A 19,753-nucleotide genomic window follows, 5' to 3' on the forward strand; every position below is an offset into this window, starting at 1 on the left:
ACCCCTCCCCTGGTCAAGTGATTCCGAGGTCAAAGAAAAGAAGCTATCGGAAGCTTGTTGTCTTGGTCCAGGTCTTACTGTGCCATTGACATTGTTGGCTTACGAGCATCAATTCGGCCACCCCAATCCGGAAACTCTCCAAATCACGTGCCGGTACGTCAGTCGTTTGCATGTGAGGAAGAACGACAAGCCACTTACACTCCATTCTAGATAGAACCCCAGAACATCCCGACAATATGTCGAACTCAGAACAGCCCAGCCATAGCTCGACTCCGAGGTCCTTCACAAGCCAGACCGTCTCTGCCGAAGACTTACTCAAGTCGCAGACGGTTGGTCTGGTGCACCTCTCCGATTTCCGCAAACGCCGCGCAGAGGTCCTCGAGCAAAAGGAACGAGAGGCCCATGATAAGTCGCTTGGGAGAAGCTCAGCCGGTATTTCGAGAAGTGCCACTCCTTCCACGGGCGACATCACTGACGGGTAAGTCAAGGCTTGACAGTATTCCGTTGCTGCCCTACGATGCTGATCGCAAAGCAATAGCAGCTCGACTCCCCGAAGCGACGCCCCTCCCAAGAAGAAAAAGAAGAAGCCGCTCGTGAAGAGCAAGCTCTCATTCCACAACGACGAGGAGGAAGAGGAAGAGGTCGACAGCGCTGCCGGTACCCCACGCGATTCCAGCGTTCCACGGTCCGCCTCGAGGACTCCAGTCGACGACGGCTCTGCGCCACCATCACGGCGCATCACGCCCAACCCCAATGCTCCTCCTCCACCGAAGGCGATGACAAAAGCGGCCTTGAAGGCCGAGGCCGAGGCGCGGGATGCTCTCCGCCGGGAGTTCCTGGCTATGCAGGAAGCCGTGAAGAACACCGAGATATTGATCCCTTTTATCTTCTACGATGGAACGAATATACCCGCTGGGACAGTTAAGGTCAAGAAGGGCGATCCTGTATGGCTGTTTCTCGACAGATGCCGGAAGGTTGGAGCCGAGCTTGGTGTCAGTGGCAACAGCCAAGCATCCAAAGCGCGCAAAGACAACCGGCGCGAGTGGGCTAGAATCAGTGTCGATGACTTGATGCTGGTCAAGGGCGAGGTTATTGTCCCACATGTGAGTACTTGCCATAACCTGAGTTGATATGGGACACCGGCTGATGGATGCAGCACTACGAGCTATACTATTTTATTGCCAACAGTGTCCCCAGCTACACGAGCGCCGGTGGCCTGTTGTTCGACTATTCTAACAAGCCGCCGCCGGCTTCCCGATCTGACGATCCTCTCGCCAAGCCGAATAGCGACCAGCTGGAAGGAGCCGATAAGGATCCCACCCTGACGAAGGTGGTCGATAGACGCTGGTATGAGCGCAACAAGCACATTTTCCCTGCGAGCTTGTGGCGGGAATACGAACCTGGGCCCGAGTTTGAGGAGAAGATGCGGACGACAAGGCGCGATGCGTCCGGAAATACGTTCTTCTTCTAGAGTGCTGGCGCAGGGAAGACTGTAGACTTATAGGGGATGCGCTAGAGAGCGAGAAATGTTATGTATGCTAAGATACCCGTGTAAACCCTTTGGCAGTATATAGTCGAAGTTGAGATATTTACCATTTTTGACACTTTTGTGGCTGTTCCATACTGCGTGCATTCGAATGCCTTCCTGATCTAGCTTTCGCGCAGCTTCATACAACCACTCTCACCCTTTTTCAATCTACACGACCTAGGGAACTAGAGAATTGTCAACAATGGATTTCTACCTTCGATGCAATTCCCTCAAATGTCGAGCCCAGCTGAAAGAGAGAGCAGTCGTCACGACCTGCTCGTAAGTCCAACAGCAGTTTCAACTTCCACCAGTCTCCGTCACTGACCCTTTCGGAGACACATCTTCTGTCTCCAATGTGCCAGCAATCTAGGTCTTTCACATGCAACGTCAGTCGACCGTCGTTGCCCAGCCTGCCAAACCATCCTCGTGAATCCAGACGACGCGGTCGCCACCATCCTCAACCCATCCGAAGACTACAAGACGAGCGTGCTCAGCGGACTGGACCCGAACACGATCATGGAATGCGCCGGCCGGGCCCTGCTGTTCTGGACGTACCAGACCACCCAGGAAGTGTGCGTGTTCTTCCTCGCCCCAGCACGTAAGAACCTCCTCGAGACCCCATCACTAATAGACCACTCTTCCAGCTTCTACCAAGAGTTCCTCGGAAAGACCCTCACGGAGAAATACACCAACCTCAACACCCAGATGGACAAGGTCATCCACAACGCCAACTCGGAGATCTCTGCCTTACAAGCACGAATATCAGGTGAGCCACTCCCAATTTCAATTCCAAGCCACCACCTTGCCCTTCAGCTCCCAAGCACCCAAGCCCTCAGCACCCTCCAAAACCAAAACCAGATACCAACACCTCACCCTTGGCAACCAGACATGCAAACGACGCAAGAGCAACTCCGCAAAAAGAATCAAGAGCTCGTCGACATGTACCGCGAGAAATGCACCCGCTTCACGCAGATCACCAACCTGTACAACTTGTTGAAATCGCGCGCCATGAAGTCGCAGATGCAGACCGCGGCGACGGACTCGGTCCATCAGACCTTGAACTCGCTGCCGCTGCCTCTTCCTCCCCTGGCGCAGTCACAGTCACACCAGAGTAACGTGCCGCCACCGTCGCCGTTTATCGCTACCGCTACCGCTACCGCTTCTGGTGCTGGTGCAGGTGCAGGTGCAGGTGCAGGTGCAGCGGGTCTCCCAATGCACATGCACATGCCCACGCACACGCACACGACACTTGGAGCCTCGATGCCCCCGCAGACGCCCCTGCACCGGTACCCGGTCGACCGCGAGGGCGTGGAACAGCTGCATCGCCACCAACGCAGCGGAACGGGGAGCTCGAAGGGGGCGGCGACGCAGCAGCAGAACCAGAAGCAGAAACAGAAACAGAGAGCGGATGCGGTGGCCATGCCTCCTCCGCTGCCGCCGGGGCGGTTACTGGGGGATCCGCGACATCGTACGGTCATGCCGAGATCCCACTTCTCCCGAGAAAGAAGATACTGATGTTGAGATTTCCAGGCGAGACGAGCACCCAGCACCGCACCCGGCTAGGTGGTGGAAGTGGAGGCGGGGGCTCCAGCACGCGCCCAACGACCGGATCCTCGACGCTCCCGCACGACAGCGTGCTGCTCGCGCGGTTCGGAGCCGACGGCGGACCGAATAATCCTTTTCTTGTCGGTGGCCCTACAGCCAGGGACAGGGACAGGGACAGGGACGGGGACTTACTGTCCAGAGCCGACGGAGGACACCTGCGCCATGCCGGCTATCCCGGGGAGCCTCCGGACGTGAGGCCATACTTCGACAGTACGGGGCTGTAGCCCTACACTTGCATTACAGGAGCCTCCTCTTGGAGAATCGGTAGCGTAGCTAAGTAAGGGGTGATGGGAGGTTGAAACAAGGTTTGGTGTGGTGGGACCAGGTTTTCCTGGGTTGTCTATTATTTATTGCAAGTTGCTTTGGTGTGTGTTACGCATGCAGGCTGATTTAGAACTTACGTCCGGCGTATCGGAGGAAAGAAAGGGAGGCGGACACTGTGCTTGTGTATATATGTACCTTGCTAATTATAAGGATGAGCTTGTTACTCGGGGACCGTGAGCAAGGAATAAGTATACATGGTACACTCGAGGAAAAAGCGGGGCTGAACTGGGGTTCTCTGATCTGTAAAGCTGATGATTGTACTGTACTGGACGCATTCAACGGTTGTGTCTGTCCCGTGACTCGTAACTTGATACAGTGACAGATCATCACAGTGGCCCATGGTTCAGAGTCATTGGCGGCTCTCAAGGTCTCTTTCTTTGATATTATGCTTTAATTAGAGGTTTGAGATTGTGCAATTATATAAGTCAAGACGAGACACTATGAAGTAGATAAAGGACAGGTGTCTGACGAACGTAAGCAGCATATCAAGTTTGGCATTTGCCTGCAATGGCAGAAATCCACTTTACAATAGTGTCAGGACATGCTGGGATCAACAATGGCTGAACGTTAGAGAAGCCCGAAAGAGAGTCACAGAAAGCGATGAAAGATGTCACAGATCTCAGGATGTTCTTGTGTAGCAAAAGATCTCCAGTAGAGCTGTATGCTGGGTTGCTGTGGCATATGAGAACATACACGATCTCGTACGTCTTTGCAAGCAAGAAGACCCTTTCGCGAAGAGGCGAGTTGATGTTGCCGCTACTGTCTGGTATGTTAGATCTATGTCCTGGTAAGAACAGCTGCGTGGTGGCTTGGGTGTTCGTTAGCATAAGTGCTGTTGTGGCAGCTATAGTTATGTCGGCGTGTTCGAAAGAGTGTCCAGCTCTCGACGCAGTGGCTGATGTATCATCTTCAGGATCAATATAGTCTATTGAGTTGACAAGATCGCTCGCTTCGAGGTGACGCACAACGTCTGGGTGACTTCTGAGAAGCCGGGTTGATAGCGTCAATCTCAAGCCACCCGAGAGATTTTGTGGAGCAAGAGGGACTTGCTGAGCGAGATCCAAGGAAATGGACGCCTTTTCCTCGGGCAGTCGAGTGACTGGTGCTCTTTCCCCAACCTTTGCTTTGAGAGCTGGCGAGCCGATTTTGGGAATTTGCGTAACGGACTTTCTCGTATTCAGTCCCCTGACCTGCATAAACGAGACCAAGGAGCCTAGGTTCGAGGAGGTCACTAAAGGCAGAGTCTCACGTCTCTTATTGCCTGAAGACAGCTTATTCTGTCTTCCCATTGGAGATCTCCTTTTCGAGGGCGTTCCACCATGACTGGATTTACGCTTTTGTGGTAGACATGAGCTCTTGCGGAGCGATGTGTGGGCGGAAGGAGTTTCGACATCACGCATGGGTATGTAGTCACTGTGTATCTCATGGTGCTCCGATAAATTCTCTGGCATTTTTGTGACCTCTATCCTCATATGATCGCTTCTTTCCCTCGCACAGATAGGGCTTTTCGCCAACGCAATAGCCCCTTCCACCGCGGTCGACATAGACTGCTCCTTAGTTGTCGAACCTAGCCCCTGCGAGTTCGACTGCACTTGTCGCATATGATTGCAGTCTGTACGCGTATTCTGGGGTTGGACTCTGAGCTCTTGAGCAATCACGTCGCTAGCTGGAGGAGTATTGATGGGATAGACCTTTTCTTTATAAGGGAGGCAGTCAGATGTAGCAATGTTATCAGTTATCTCAGTATACGTCACTTGAGAGATGCCATGGGTGGACTCCCCATCGCTTGTCGAGAGCTGACTGGCATAGGAAGAGAGTTCGCGGTCCTGCAGTGACTTATGTTGAGTCACCACACAGTCAGACAAATCGATATCATCCTCAATAGGTGGTGAGGTGTGAGACTGGTGCGAGTGTGGTTGATCAGATTCCTTTCGCACATTCGGGGTTCTATCTAGCAGGTTATGTGTTGAATCGTTGACCCTCGCATCCACGTTCCAAGGGTCCTCCGAGGCTCCGTCATCATTTTCTGCAGGTATGCTGAAGCTGAAATGACTCTCGTTAGCGGGAGGGAACGATTCCTCCCCATCAGAGAACTGGTCATCGTTGGCAGGGAGAAGGTCGGGGGAGTTCGAACGTGAACGTGAAGCTTGAACCTGTAGAAGTCAGCACGCAACAAATGCGAGCAAGACGAGAGACATAGACCCGCCTCCTTTAAGCCCAATTCATTCCACAATAAATCCTCGAGGTCCTCAAAGCGAAGATCAAAGCTCTTTCGAGCCTCCTGTATCATACGCAATGCACCCTTCGAACAGTCAAGCTTCTCCTCTCGGATGTTCTCACCGGAGGTGTCTATCCCATGTACCAAGCCCCTCGCTAAAACCACATCGCGATCGCTGATTTCGTCCTCCAATGGACTGAGATGGAAATCGTTGAGACCGTAACAGACAGGCCTTGCACAAACAGGTAGACCTTTTTCCTCATCATTGGTAAAGATTGGTGTCTCCACTTTCAGCTTATCGTAACGATCCCATGACGGCAGGATACTCTCCCAGTGACTTTCGATGTCGGTGGGTTCGGTCCTTCGAAGAGCGGATGCAAGGAAAAGTGCGCTTTCTTTCTTAAGGTCTAGCTTCTCATGATGGAGGCTTTGTTCGAGAGATGTGTGCACCTTGTCAAGGTGGTCTCGGAACTGGGAAAGGGAGTTTGAGAGAAGATCAGGAATTGCGACACAGCTCTCTTGTAGATGCTCGAGGGGATCCACGTCTGTATAGCTACTTGCTATTCCATGAAACCGGGCATACTCTAGCACTGCAGAGTTTATGGAAAGGGCCATGAGGATGAACAGTCAAAAGTCAATGGTAATGATTGAATTAGTTGGTATCAGTAGATGGTTGAGGAAGGAAGGAGGTGGTCCCTGGCCACGTGCCCCGCAAACGCTCATAGCAAATGACAAGAGCCCATGTAACGCTCCGGCTTCAATGACATGATAAACTCGCTGGATCCTGTGGATCAAGACGCTAGAACTGCAATGACCCCAGTCTTCCAAGTCTGCATAAAGAGCCCGCTCTTGCAGTCTTTGTCTGACAATAAAAAATAGCAATCGAAGTAACGCCAGATCTCCACAATATTCATAAATTGAAAGCACCTTCAATGATAACCTTCTTCAGTCGTTGTAGTTGGACTGACGGGATCCATCCTTGTTGACAGGAGGGAGGTTGTAACGAGCGATGTACTCCTCCTCCTGCGATTTCCCTGCTGGGTCCAACACCGGGCGCTCAGCATGGGATGCAACTCGGACCGCATGACGACGGTGAGGAGCAAACCCATAAGAGGCTGAATGATTCTGTCGAGATCGTTAGCAATTTGGTAGTTTCCAAGCCAGGGAAGCTGCTACTTACTGTTGTTCGGTTGTCCCAAATGGCCACGTCATTCTTGTTCCATTGGAAGCGAGCGTGCATCTCTTGTGTTGTTGCAATCACTTCGGTGAGATAGCGGATGATAGCATCACTTTCAGTCTTGGGGATCCCGACAATCTTCGTCACGAAGCCAGGGTTGAAGAAGAGACTGTTCCAACCGGTGACAGGGTTGGTCCTGATCAATGGATGCTCGGTTGTGACAGGCTCACGACGAACCGTTCGCCCAAGGGCTCTGGAGTCGGAAGCCTGCATTTCCGCAGAGTGAAGAGCTGTCAAGCCCTTGAGATATGTTTGCATATGAGATGAAAGTGCATCGTATGCTGCATATTGAGATGTCCAGAGGGTATCTCCACCGCCTCCCCGAGGGGGGCCAGTAAGAACCTTGAGGGATGTGTACGAGGGGGGTTGAACTTCATAGGTCACCTGTTACCAGTCAGTGGGCTGCGACTGATACGCAAAGGCAATGCATATCACATACATCTGAGTGCCACAGAAAGCTAGGCGTGAACATTGCCCGTTGGTCGGCAGCATTATCGCCTGCATAGACAACATGGATATCCTCCAATCCTTCCTTTCTAGGAACGGCTGTGGTGGCATGCTGGTAGTAATCATTAGATCGATGACCTTCTAGACATCATTAGAAATTGGCTTCATACCTTGTGCAATTTGCCGAAATGCCTGCCCAGGTCACGCTGGGCGTCAATATCCAGGTCATCCTGGTCACGGAAGAAGACCACGCCACGGACAGCAACCAAACGGGCGAGATCATCCTTCTGGGCGTCTGTCAATTTGGCAAGATTGACACCATGAACTTCCGTGCCAATCTTTGGAGTGTAGTCAAAAATATCTGTCGCATCCTGGAGAAGGTTCCGGAAATCGGGGTCTCCATGAAGCCCTCTGTCCTCATGAGGGATCTCTTCTAATGGTGCCCAGTGAAGGTCTGGAAAGGTCGGTAGCAAGTCTTGGTACGCATAATTTTCGTGGTTTTCCACAGTCGTCCTTCCCGGCTGGTAGCCGAATTTGTTGCCGGCGATGTCCTGCTTCTTGGTGATAGAGATGGATCTTAGATCCTGGGAGGGAAGAGGGTCCACCAACGAGGGCGCCATGTTTAAGGATAGAAAGAAAATGAACTCTATATCAGAAATGCAACCGAGAATTGAAGCATGTGTAGATGCACAAGGAGAAGATGATAGTATTGCAACGAGCTTATTATGAGATACAGGTAGAGCTCAGGACTTGTTGCTCATATATAGGCATGAGGCAGAGCAGCCTGGTTCCCCGACCTAATTGTCAGCAGACGTGCTGGGAGCCGTAAGACTCATCTCCAAACCGGGCTGATGTTACGGACAATGTATTGCACCATCGATGGGCAAAATCACCCAAGAGGCCAGGATAGCTAGTCATGAAGCAACCATGGGACGACGGGTTCCAGAAAACATTCCGAAGCCCCCGGGCGCCACAGATTCGGCGCCGATCGCGTCATCGCGACTGGAAACTGTGGGGAAGGACATCGACCCAGCTTGCGACTGGATAGATGGAATTGTCCGCCATCATACCTCACAAGTGAATCTGAGAGAGCAGATGGCAAGTACATGCGCTGCGTCGTCAATTGGCAGCGTCACACCGACATTTGGAGACGTGGACATGGTTTCATGTTGTGGTGGTGGTAGAAGCAGGAGCTGTTCTAGATTCAGGGGGGCGGCGTTCGGGGGTTCTTCCGCCTCGCAGATCATAGATCCTAGTGCTGGTGCTGGGGGTAGTCAACAGGCGACCATTTGGATGGGGTATCGAGATAAAGTGATGCAACCAATTCTCAGAACTCACAGTCGGTATCACAAGCTAGTGGAGAAGTAGTATCGTCGCATATGTCATGGTGACAACCCAGCAAAGCCGACTGATGCCGAGTGAGTAAACCCAGTCGGACTGATTGATAAGACGGGGAATGAGGCTAAGAAGGTGGATCCGGGGATGAGGTGCGATCACGCCAGTTTGCCGCCCTCTTGCGTTTTCCCCCTCACCGCCCGGCCTTAACTTCACCTCCGTCGGACCTCATCTTTTCGATATTGCTATTAATACTCCGTACTCCAGATAGCAATTTCCATTAGGCTTATACAGACCCCAGTTATTCTATGCAATACAGACCCCAATTATTCTTGATAAGACACGTAGTCTATTCTTTCCCTTCAGCCACCAGATCCTTCGAGTCCAGAGATCATCAATCTTGAATTTATATTGCATTCCATTATGATATGCCGGCGGCGCCCTTAGCCCTGTATTGCATCACACAAAGAACTCCTCATTAAAACCATGCTAACCCAAACAGACAAAAGTGCCATGATCCCTTGCTTTTCACCGTCGCCAAGAACATTATATTGTACAATGAGAAAAACAAAGACTCAGCGCCGACAGAGCAAGTACGTATCAAGTAGAACCCGTCCTTCAGAGGTTAAGCCTGCCATCAGCGGCCGAAGGAGGACCCAGGACAACTTCCTGCACCTGCTCGGTCACGCCGCCGAGGCGCCCGGCAACACCTAAGATACCAGCCTCCACGTCGCTAAGCACGGTAGCAAGATCGTTGACTATGGACTTGGGAGTTCCAGACGCCGGTCCATCACGACTCCGCGCCGCCACAAAGTCATGAATCTGTCGTTCCAGAGTAGACTCAACTCCGTGAAGGTGGTCCTCGATCTCCTTCAGACTTTGAGTGTAGCGCTCGAGCACAACTCCCATCTCATCCGAACGCTGGGAGAAGTAATCCACCAAGTTAACAGGTACCCCGTTCACGCTGGTGGCAGTGGCAGGATCGCTCTCAACATCATCGGGAAGGGCCAGAGTGTTCTTACGCGTCGAGCGAAGTGTCTGTGCATCGGTCTTCTGGTTCTGAGACGTCCACCAACCAGCTCCACCGGTAGACTGATATTGTAGGGGTAGTTTCAGGGTGTCGATGGCGCGGAATGCAACCTGGGCCTCGGCCGCATCGCGCGATACAAGATTGCGCAGCTGATCAATCTCCCTGGCATCGTTTTCCAGGGCATGTTGCATGGTCTCAAGCTTCCCTTGAACGAAGTCCACGTCGTGTGGTATGCTTTGTCCCTGTGTCTCGATTGTAGGAATCATGTTCGAGACTTCATTGCATAATTTGATCTGACCCAGCACGTAATTATCGAACCTCTCAAGCTCCGCCTTGATCTCATCCGCACAACTCTCATACTTGGTTGTGGGGAGGATGTTGCTGACGTCGATCTTGACGCCGGGAATTACGGTGGTGCCACCGAGCTGCGCGGGTTGTTGTGTAGTGGTGCTCTGGTTGCCAAACAGACCAAGTGTAGGTCTCTGAGCTTGAGTTTGCTGTGCATTGTTCTGAGTGGCGCCACCGCTATAATAGGCTTTCTGTTAGGATGCATCACCATTTTAGATTATGGAGAAGATAGGTAGATACTCACAATAGACCTCCTCCGGTGGTAGCAGTGTTGGCTGTAGTGCCGCCGAAGAGCGGCTTGGATTGAGCTTGAGTGGTCGCAGCACCGCCTAGACCACCAAACAACCCCCCGCCAGTAGTTCCAGTTTGCGCAGTGTTGGTAGTGCCCGCGGTTCCTCCAAAGAGTCCACCGGTTTGTGGCTGAGATGTGGTGGCTGTCGTGTTGCCAAATAAGCCGCCGCCGGTGGTGGCATTGTTCGTTTGCTGCTGGCCGCCAAACAGATTCGATCCGGACGGTTGCGATTGCTGTGTAGTGCCACCTCCCAAGTTCCCAAAGAGTCCCCCGGCTGGTTTTGGCTGCGCTGTATTGTTCGCTCCCAGGTTGCCGAAGAGGCCACCGGAAGTGCTCGTGGTTGCTGGTGTGGTCGCAGAGCTAGTTTGTGTGTTGGTGCCGCCGCCACTATTTGTGCAATTTTCGATTAGCTCATCTGAGTCAGGTTTCGCGACCATAGTGAAATGAATGATTGAAGCAACTAATTGTTCGAGTTGCAAATGTATTGGCGATCAGACGTAGGCAGGAACAACGCGCAGTTGGATGGAAGGTTCTTACAAGAGGTTGGATGAACCGGTGTTGAGGGACAGGCCTGTGCCAGTGCCTGCAGGCTTTGCGGAGAACATTGCGCACTGTGAGGGGGGCAGCAAAGACCGGACTGTCAAGTGCTCAAGCACAAATGATCCACAAACAAAGAAAAGGGCGCTTTGTACCTGCCAATCTGCGCCGCAATGGATGGGTAGTGATGGATTGGTGAGTGGAAAACAATCAAGTCAGCGATGGTTGCTCGGGAGCTAACCTCACTTCCGGCAAGTTTCTCCGTGGTCCCGTGACCCTGAAGTGCCCCAGCTCACCATTGGCTTATCGGAATCTGATAACCATATCACATCTGAAGGACCTCACTTTTACTATCTACCTAGTAGTCCGAGGTACTGACATTGATACATAGTACAAGCTTCAGGAATTGACTTTACTTCATAGCTTTGACTTTATCACTGCTTCAAGGCTCACTTGGGAAGGCCACCAGTCTCCACTAGCAATTCTACCACCCTTGTTCCAGCCAGGGAAACTGCATCCACCTATCCTCTTCCAGCGCGTCCTCCGTATGAAATACATCGCTGGAAGCGAGTATCTCCTTTCATCTTGTGCTATGATCCTCACAGACATTGGATCACTCAGCTCTTGAGACTGGAGTCATTGAGAATTGACGCCGCCTGTTTGGGCCCCAGCATGTGTCCTGCTTGATTATATCCTATCACGAACACATCCTAGCCCGGTCCCAGATAGGCTCCGAACTTCATATCAGGAAGATGGTTGAGTATGAGTCTACTACCTCACAGCCTCTTTGTGTGGCCATCTCAAGTAAGGCGGAAAATGAGGAGCAGAGTCCCCGAACGGAGACACGTACCTTCAGCCAGGAACAAGATGGCCGGAGAGAGAGGACGCCGCAAGCAGCTTCAAGGCTTTCTGACTTAGATATCATCAAAAGTGCCGAATGGTATGAAACGTTCTTTACCTTCCCCCTTGAGATCACGGCTAATGGAATCTCTCAGGTCCGCTGATGGAACTACGTTATTGACCGACTCGGCAGACCATCATATCAGGAGCTACATTTTGTCAGTATCTCGTGCCCCAAGAGTCTCAAACCCATGAATTGACAGTTCTTCTGTAGGCCACCAGACTTACTTGAAGAGAGACCATCACCTATCCACCTCTTACCCTATTCGACACTGGCCTCTGCTGAACCGACATACGCCATGGCCATGTACCCTTTTTTCTCCCTCCAAGACCCTTCCACCACCTTGTTTCTTTCCTCCGTGAGAGACCACCCAATAAGACTGGCATCTGCTTTGGCGCCAATGCAGATGGCGTCTTATTCGCTGGTCAATCCCATGACAGAGGCTTTCATTACACCCCACTCAATGATCTACCCACCTAGTTTAGGGGGCACCCAATTCCTCACTGGATCCGATAGCCTCATCTGCCTGTTCGATGTTTCGCGACCAGGAAATGACGGGCCTATCACAACGATGCCTACCATACCAAGTAAGCGCAAACAAGTGGTGGGCGGTGGTGTTGGCATGAAGGGCATCGTTTCTGCACTGGCCGTGGATCCAAGCGCACAAGGCATCTTGGCTGCAGGGACATTTACGCGACACGTCGGGCTCTATGACTCGCACGGAAGCGGGCAATCTCTGGGAACGTTCAGCATCGCGAAAACAGAGGCAGATCCTCACATAGGAGGGCGCGGGGTCACGCAACTCTTATGGAGTCCTTGTGGACGGTATCTTTATGTCGCTGAACGCAAAAGTGATGGCGTCCTGGTTTATGATATCCGAGTGACCGGCCAACTGCTTGGGTGGCTGCAAGGGCGCAAGGCTTTCACTAACCAACGCATGAAGATCGACGTGGTGGCCACGGGCCAAGGAGATTCGCATGAGATCTGGGCGGGAGGAACTGATGGCTGCATGCGAGTTTGGCAGAACCCCACGTATAATCCTGGAGCACAGGAACCGAAGTGGGAGTGGAAGGTTCATGATGGTGAGTCTGCGTTGCTGCTTGCCACAGCATGTTGCGCGATTTTCTGCTAACATCATGTAGAGTCAGTAAGCAGTACTGTGGTGCATCCTTTGGGCAATGTGGCTGCAACAACTTCAGGGCAAAGATACTTTGCGGACGAACCTGACGACAGCATTCTGCCTCCTAATCCGCGGACTGACAGGAGTCTGAAAGTCTGGTATATGCCGTTCTTGAACGATAGCAACAATGACGATTCAGTCACGAGTTGAGGCACTTAGATGAAAGGGAATCTCATCGAATTGAACCTTCGAACCCTAGGACTCGATGCCAACATCAGCCTATCTCGTCGGGGCACGGCTTCGGGACGAGTTGATGTGAGTATCAGACCGGAGGGATATAGGAGAAGTTCAGCATTAATTGGATATGAGAAGCATCTTCGAAGCTTCTGTAGCCTGGCCTTCACCAGAGGCTTCTAGGCTAGGCTCCGATAACTAAAGTTATCAACCTGGAGTTGTAGTTTGCCCATCCCGAACGCGCCGTGTCAGCCATTTGCAACACAAAAAACATTGGACTACGGCTCTACCATTATTACTGGCATGCAATCTCCCAAGAGATTGAAGTGGCCCGCATGAAGATTTCCTATCTCGTTGTTCCAACCGGTCTTTGGTGGCAGCCTTCGTGCTATAAGTGAATAGTGCTCTGCCAGGGAAGATAATTTCCATCAGCCATCACACCTGAAACCTCAAACATTGGGTGAATGTGTTGATAATTTAAAAATCCTCAAGGCCTGATATTCACTAACACACCCCAATTTTCTTTTTCAATTTCAGACTGACTATTTAATCCCCCCCCCTGTTCGTCCCCCTCATTCTCTCTTCCCTTCCTTCCACCCCTCTATCTTCATCTCTTTCACTTCCAACTTCCTCAAGATTATCATCCTTTCCAAGTACATAAAAGTACATAATCTTGAATTTGCATCTCTTCGCACATACCTTCTCTCGTTCTTCAATATCTCCTGCTTTCTTCGAGCGTGTGAACGCGTCTTCACACTCTCTCACATCTTCACAAAGTGAAACACATAACTTCACTATCTTACATATCCCCTTCTTTGTATCTTCAACATTCATCTCAAATCATTGAATTTCTCTCTTGAATACAAAAGAAAGGACGTTGCTCTAAGGAGCGTGACTTTCAAATGCTAGGATCAAAGATCCTCAAGCGCTGCAAGGCGCGTCTCAGTCTTGCCAGACAGCTCAGACAGCGTCGCAGTCTCACTAATAACAACGAAACTACAACACCCTCTGGATCCCCCGGACCGTCTCTTATGCAGTAAGTTCTTTACACCTCTTGGGAAAAGATCCATCCAGGCTAATACTACGCAGAGTCGATGGAGCTGGCGATCTTGATACCGAGCCCATCAACCTCGATAGTGACGATGATGACACAATCACCACACCCTCTCGAACTCTCGGAACAACCCCCCTGCAGTAAGTCTTCGACATATCTGGAAGAAGATCAAGTCAGGCTAACACTACGCAGGGCGGATGGACCTGACAATATTGCTATCGACCCTCTCAACCTTCATGGTGACAACAACACACCCTCTGGACCTTCTGGACTGTCTCTGCAGTAAGTCTTCGACATCTCTTAGAAAAGTATTCATTCAAGCTAACATCAAGCAGGGCGGATGGACCTAGCGATCTCGGTGTCAGCCCTTCGAACTTCAATGGTTCCGAAAGGGACTTCGACATATTCATCAATACAAGTCTTGAGAACGATGTGCCCAACACTGCGGGCGAATCTATGAATAAGAGGGAGTTTGATGAATTGATGTCTCTTATCCAAGGTAATGACTGGCTGCACCCAAATCTCATAGCGTGGCCGTTTACTAACGTCGTTCTCCTAGCCGATGTTGGATCTAATGGTGATGAAGCCAACACAAGCAGCCCAAACAACATTGAACGTACTGGAAGTGGGACGACCAGTACCGAAAGCGTTGAAACTGCTCAGCGCGTGCAGCCCAATGAGCCAGTTCCCAACCACTGGGGCAGCTCTGCTAGAATTGTTGACGTCACTGATGTCAGTAACCCCGAGGAATGGCCTGCTGATATGGATCCCAAGAACCCAGCGGTGGAATTCGGCACCCAGTCCTCATTAGAGCTGATCCACCCGAATTCCAACTACGAATTGCAGCAGGCTGTTGCCAGCGGCTCTTCACACAATGTGGGAGTCCACTACGGGCAGCAGAATCCTGGTAGTATGCTGTACACAAACTCTAATCTCTTCGGAGCTCCAGGTGTTTCTGCATTCGTAGATGGTAGCAATGTCGAGCACTTGCCCATCGGGACTTGGAATTCCGTGGCGTCGAACCCCTTCATGGCTGCGGCTAACCCAGCATCAGATGGGCAGTTGCAGCCCTTGACTCCTCCTCAGATGACTCCTCCTCAGACTCTTGGTCGCGCCCCGGACAACCCAATCCTCAGACAGGCAGTTGAAAACAACCGAAAGCGTAAGCATGAGGCGTCGAACGCTGTTGTCCCGAGGTATGCCACTCCCCCATAACATCAGACCAAGCAGAAATTAGTCAACGAGCTAACATCTCCATCCAGCAGTTCCAACACCGCAGCTAGTCACCCAGACATCGCTGCTGGAAGCTCAAGCTCCCTGGCTGATCGTCATGGTGAGCTTGAGCGGCCCGCGAAAAGATGCAAACTTAACAAGAAAGACTTGGAGGCGCTGAGGCCCAAACGCAAGAAGAAGAATGGAAAGGGGAAAGGTAAAGGGGGCCGAGGCGGCCGAGGCGGTCCAGGGTCAGAGTCGGAATCAGACACAACTCCTGAGCCGAAGCGCGTCAAGCTTCAGAAGGCCAACTTTTGGAACTCCTTGGATCCCAACTCCCGCGGAGTCCGTCCCGCAAACTTTCCGGACATTGACAGACTTCTCAACCCAACCAGCGACATACCGCAGGCCACCATCTACGATTCCGCGAGTGAGGCGCGTGCTGACCACAAGACCGATACCGACGTCGAGAAAGACGACGACACCATCCCCAAGACGCATGCCGCCAAGAAGGCTATCGTGGTGGCGTTGACCAATTTGATGATAGACAACTCTTGGGCACAAGACGGCAAGAGGTCTTTTGGCACTTGGGACAACGCCTTCCACCCCAGGCATGTGCTAGAAAAAGCCGCGTGGGAGCTACTGGTAAGACTTTCTTCGGGCAATGCCAGATCCTTTGTAATCTTGCTGACGGACCGACTCGCAGGAAGCACTGATCCGGCGTAATACACAGGGCCCAGATCTCCTCTATTATGAATTTTTGAAGTTCTCGCTTCCCCCCAGGTGGTTGACTTTCAAAGAAAGGCTTTCGAAGGTGATGGAGGCCATGATCTACCACAAGGCTGTGGTCAAGCACCTTCTTGATCCTCCGTATCTGCATACTCTCGTGGAGGACCCGTTTGGCAGCATTCACCGCGTTCGCGACAATAGATACCTGAACGGTAAGAAGGCCAAGTTGCTTAAGGTGGCGGCGGAGGCCAAGAAGAAGGAGCAAGAGGAGGCTCGTAGAGCTCAATCTTTGGCCCAGGCGCCCGTTGAAGAGGGACCCGCCTCCGGCTACGAAGAGTACTCCGCGGACGACGAAGAATCCGCAGATGAGTCCATTGACCTGGAGAGCCCGCCTACCTCGCCTCCTCTCGCGGCCGCGGGACCTTCTTCGAAGAAGGGAAATGCCTCCACCAAAGTCAACGGCAGCACTCCCAAGGCACCCGCGGCCAAGTCCGCTGTGCAGAATGTCATCCCAGGCACCTTTGTTCCGGCCGCAATGGGTCTTGACGATCTTGGAAACCTCATGGGAGAACCCTCTTATCCTGCTGGAGCCTACGCGGACGCGCAGCCCTTGTTCCCCATCGCGGACCCCAACCCACCCTTCCTGGCTACAGCCCCTACTGCGCACACTGCGATGCCCGGAGACCTCCAGGATCTCATGGACCCCTGGCTGGAAGATCTTGAATTCGTTCCTTTCGGGGCTCATCCCATCCACCCAGCCTACGTTGATCCCGGCAACATGGCACATGGCGGCAACATGGCACAGGGCAGCAACATGGCACAGGGCAGCAGCCTTCAGCCAAACGTTCAGAACTTGAACGGCCCCAACCAGGGCAACATGGCACCTCCTCCCCTGAGCAACATGCAGACCGTCGATCCTCGTATGATCATGGCGCAGAGCAGCCTCGTGCCGGCGGGCCGCACCATCCAACCCCCGCAGAACAACGTGCAGAGCAGCCTCGTGCCGGCGAGCCGCGCCATCCAACCCCGGCAGCACGGACAGATGCAGAAAGCCATGGGCCAAGACGTTGCTAATCCGAACATGTTCGACTCCGACAACAGCACGAATGCATTGGGTCCGCTCCCGGACTATATGCTCCCCCTCCCCTTGATCGATGTGCACAAAAGGAATGCTGGCCCTACGATAATCCCCAACCAACAGGGCTGCGTCGATTATCTGAACACAAGGGACGCTGGTTCCTTCGCATGGGTTGATCTTCCTAGGCCTACACGTGCTGTCCCTCAGAAGCCTGCCCCTCCGTCTCGTGCCGCTCTCGGTGAGCTTGCCCCATCTGAGATTACTAGGGTGCAGGGTGTCTTTGATGATATGAACAAAAAGAAGCACAAGCGCAAGCAGGCGGACGCTGGCATTCAGGATGATATTCAGCCGTGCAAGCGCAAGCCATAGCTTACTGCTTCCATATGGTACACTAACGTACATACAATCCAGTACATCTTGGTGCTTGGATTTCGGTCTTTTCTTTTTGTCATCTTTGCTTTTCGGCTTGTGGTTTTGAGGACTTACGCTTTTGAGATTGTGGTTCAGGTTTCGGTTTTGAGATTGCGGTTCAGGTTTCTGCTTCTGAGATTGTGGTTCAGGTTTCGCGGTTGTGGTTTTGATCTTTGGTTTCGTTGCTTGCTTTTCGGTTTCGCTGCTCGCTATTCAGTCTCTGCTTCTTGCGTTGCTTTCTTGCTTTTCTCAGGTTTCAGGTGTTTCGTTGCTTGCTATTCAGTTTCTGCTTGCTTGCTTTTTTGCTTTTCTCGGGTTCTAGGAGTTTGGTGGTTATGCGTTGCGCTTTGTTGTTTTGCTTCTTTGCTTTTGTAAACAGGCAGGCCTGTTCGTCCCATGGTGTATGGGAGAGTCTTGAACCGTGGGAGCTGCAAGTTTGGCTCAAGACTACCCATCCACCATGGGACGGACGGACCTTCTTGAGAACGAGGAATGATAGGTGCTCCGTTTGAATGTGATTTTTACTCTATTTTTATCTTTTGTGTCTTGGACACAAACCCGCGACGATGCCCAGATTGTAAAGGTTTCCTGAATACAAGAACGATCGCTACGAGAATGGCGTCAAGGGGTTTGTGTGTATGATGCAAGGCCCATCGGCAGCGATGTACAGATGACAAGGCTTTCCGGTACGAAAGTACGGGTTTCTTTTTTTTTTTTTTTTTGCGCTCGTGTTTTCCTTCCTGCTCCCAAATTGAAATTGCAGAGACTTCTTTTGTTATTATTTTTTTCGTTTTTGATGCAGTTATTTTTTAATGCAAAGCCGATAAACCCCACTCCGCGCAGCCGCGTAGATCTGGCCCTGGCCCTGGCCCTGGTTCTAGCTCTTCAGCTAAGATTTGACCAGAATCCGGCTCGTTAGAACAACACCGAGGAATCTACTGAGTAGCACCAGCCCCAGGAGCAGAAGCAGGCACGATCCCAAACCGCTCGTAGGGAAAATCCTCCAGCGAGGACAGCAAGACGCCCCACCCATCGCCCAACTTCCCCGGCGTGCCATTCCCATTATCCTGGCGCTGGCCCTCGCGCTCCGCGACCAACTCCTCGGCCTCCTTCTCGGCCTCCCCCTTCTCCTCCTCCTTATGCTCCCCGGTCAACCCCGCCAACACCTCCTCCTCGCGCCCGGCATACGCCTCCCGCAGCCCCGGATGCGGCACCCAAACCACCTGCATCCCCGCGCGCCGGCCCGCCTCGACGCCGGGCACCGCATCCTCGAACACCAAACACTCGGCGGGCGTGATCTCCCTCTCCCCGCGGGCCCGCAACCCGGCATTGATCGTCTCCAGCGCGAGCAGATAGATATCCGGCAGGGGCTTCCCGCGCCCCCGCCCGATGCGCGGATCATCGCCCAGGACGCGCTGGTGCTCCGGGAAGGCGGCGAACAACTGGCCCAGGTGGGAGGACTTGAGGTGGAAGTTGCGGGCGTGCGAGGAGGTGGCCAGCGCGATGTGGACGGGGGAGGCGGTGGATTGCGTGGCGACCAGCGTCTCCAGCAGGTGTTTTACGCCGGGCAGCGGCTTGGTCGTGGGGAAGCGCGCGAGTTGCAGCGCGGTGATCTTGGCGATGTATTCGTCTTGCGTGATCGGGAGCTGCGCCCAGTCGTGGAAGATCCGGCCTGCCTTTTGGGGGTGGATGGTGGGCATGGGGGTTAGTCTTGTTTGTTGTTGTTTTTTTGGGGATAGGGGAAAGGGGGCTTACCTCCGGGGCAGGACGACCCTGCAGCTGGGCCTTGATCGACCACGGAAGTAACGGTTTGCCGTACTCCTGCAGCACCGTGTTGGTGATCTCGGTGTAGATGTCCTCCGAGTCGATGAGGAGGCCGTCCATGTCGAAGAGACATGCCCGCACGCGGGGTAATCTTCATATCGCCAGTCAGTCCAATTGGTCGGAGGGAATACGGCAGTGTGATAGCTGACTTACTCAGGGGTGGATGCAGACATGGTGGACGCGAGTGTGCTGGTTCTCCCAAAAGCAATGCTGAAAGTCACAAGGCCGCAGTCAAAGGAATGGAATTGAGTTGAGGTCAACAGTCGATTTCTCCGCACTTGCGACAATT

At 52.6% G+C, this 19,753-nt stretch overlaps 9 protein-coding genes across 9 annotated transcripts; 5 read left to right on the plus strand and 4 right to left on the minus strand.

The window, feature by feature from the left end:
- Nucleotides 1-6: 6 nt before the first annotated feature.
- Nucleotides 7-1,485, plus strand: BO66DRAFT_122707 (FAM50/XAP5 family protein). Its single transcript, XM_025641917.1, has 4 exons — nucleotides 7-153; nucleotides 211-478; nucleotides 542-1,103; nucleotides 1,157-1,485. Exons 2-4 carry the CDS (start codon nucleotides 237-239, stop codon nucleotides 1,469-1,471), a joined length of 1,119 nt encoding a protein of 372 aa, XP_025502415.1. The 5' UTR covers nucleotides 7-153; nucleotides 211-236; the 3' UTR covers nucleotides 1,472-1,485.
- A 245-nt stretch (nucleotides 1,486-1,730) lies between these two features.
- BO66DRAFT_454857 (uncharacterized protein) lies at nucleotides 1,731-3,558 on the plus strand (the record flags this gene model as incomplete). Its single annotated transcript, XM_025652047.1, has 6 exons — nucleotides 1,731-1,807; nucleotides 1,864-2,100; nucleotides 2,173-2,294; nucleotides 2,415-2,639; nucleotides 2,784-3,001; nucleotides 3,064-3,558. 6 exons carry the CDS (start codon nucleotides 1,731-1,733, stop codon nucleotides 3,355-3,357), a joined length of 1,173 nt encoding a protein of 390 aa, XP_025502416.1. The 3' UTR covers nucleotides 3,358-3,558.
- A 2,129-nt stretch (nucleotides 3,559-5,687) lies between these two features.
- BO66DRAFT_309418 (uncharacterized protein) lies at nucleotides 5,688-6,290 on the minus strand (the record flags this gene model as incomplete). The annotated part of the gene is made up of 1 exon (XM_025643269.1): nucleotides 5,688-6,290. A coding segment is annotated over one exon (603 nt), but the record flags the coding sequence as incomplete, so codon positions are not given.
- Nucleotides 6,291-6,532: 242 nt separating this feature from the next.
- Nucleotides 6,533-8,108, minus strand: BO66DRAFT_122728 (TauD/TfdA dioxygenase family protein). The gene is made up of 4 exons (XM_025641919.1): nucleotides 7,530-8,108; nucleotides 7,352-7,471; nucleotides 6,856-7,296; nucleotides 6,533-6,800 (listed from the first exon to the last, which is right to left on the minus strand). The coding sequence occupies exons 1-4, from the start codon at nucleotides 7,977-7,979 to the stop codon at nucleotides 6,621-6,623; spliced, it is 1,191 nt and encodes a 396-aa protein (XP_025502418.1). The 5' UTR covers nucleotides 7,980-8,108; the 3' UTR covers nucleotides 6,533-6,620.
- On the plus strand, nucleotides 8,109-8,813 carry BO66DRAFT_122727 (uncharacterized protein). Its single transcript, XM_025641918.1, has one exon. It carries the CDS (start codon nucleotides 8,239-8,241, stop codon nucleotides 8,725-8,727), a length of 489 nt encoding a protein of 162 aa, XP_025502419.1. The 5' UTR covers nucleotides 8,109-8,238; the 3' UTR covers nucleotides 8,728-8,813.
- Nucleotides 8,814-9,081: 268 nt separating this feature from the next.
- BO66DRAFT_392936 (nucleoporin FG repeat-containing protein) lies at nucleotides 9,082-11,091 on the minus strand. The gene is made up of 3 exons (XM_025647638.1): nucleotides 10,902-11,091; nucleotides 10,317-10,751; nucleotides 9,082-10,249 (listed from the first exon to the last, which is right to left on the minus strand). The coding sequence occupies exons 1-3, from the start codon at nucleotides 10,967-10,969 to the stop codon at nucleotides 9,313-9,315; spliced, it is 1,440 nt and encodes a 479-aa protein (XP_025502420.1). The 5' UTR covers nucleotides 10,970-11,091; the 3' UTR covers nucleotides 9,082-9,312.
- A 562-nt stretch (nucleotides 11,092-11,653) lies between these two features.
- Nucleotides 11,654-13,223, plus strand: BO66DRAFT_421406 (uncharacterized protein; the record flags this gene model as incomplete). The annotated part of the gene is made up of 4 exons (XM_025649951.1): nucleotides 11,654-11,841; nucleotides 11,897-11,959; nucleotides 12,016-12,884; nucleotides 12,945-13,223. The coding sequence occupies 4 exons, from the start codon at nucleotides 11,654-11,656 to the stop codon at nucleotides 13,130-13,132; spliced, it is 1,308 nt and encodes a 435-aa protein (XP_025502421.1). The 3' UTR covers nucleotides 13,133-13,223.
- An 835-nt stretch (nucleotides 13,224-14,058) lies between these two features.
- Nucleotides 14,059-17,598, plus strand: BO66DRAFT_472530 (uncharacterized protein; the record flags this gene model as incomplete). The annotated part of the gene is made up of 7 exons (XM_025652955.1): nucleotides 14,059-14,192; nucleotides 14,246-14,350; nucleotides 14,403-14,492; nucleotides 14,546-14,709; nucleotides 14,770-15,406; nucleotides 15,473-16,067; nucleotides 16,129-17,598. 7 exons carry the CDS (start codon nucleotides 14,059-14,061, stop codon nucleotides 17,596-17,598), a joined length of 3,195 nt encoding a protein of 1,064 aa, XP_025502422.1.
- Nucleotides 17,599-18,385: 787 nt separating this feature from the next.
- Nucleotides 18,386-19,719, minus strand: BO66DRAFT_421407 (haloacid dehalogenase superfamily protein). Its single transcript, XM_025649952.1, has 3 exons — nucleotides 19,618-19,719; nucleotides 19,396-19,555; nucleotides 18,386-19,316 (listed from the first exon to the last, which is right to left on the minus strand). Exons 1-3 carry the CDS (start codon nucleotides 19,635-19,637, stop codon nucleotides 18,576-18,578), a joined length of 921 nt encoding a protein of 306 aa, XP_025502423.1. The 5' UTR covers nucleotides 19,638-19,719; the 3' UTR covers nucleotides 18,386-18,575.
- Nucleotides 19,720-19,753: the final 34 nt, after the last annotated feature.

This window comes from Aspergillus aculeatinus (genome assembly GCF_003184765.1).
Source record: "Aspergillus aculeatinus CBS 121060 unplaced genomic scaffold BO66scaffold_33, whole genome shotgun sequence".
In the NCBI taxonomy this organism is placed as follows: domain Eukaryota; kingdom Fungi; phylum Ascomycota; class Eurotiomycetes; order Eurotiales; family Aspergillaceae; genus Aspergillus; species Aspergillus aculeatinus.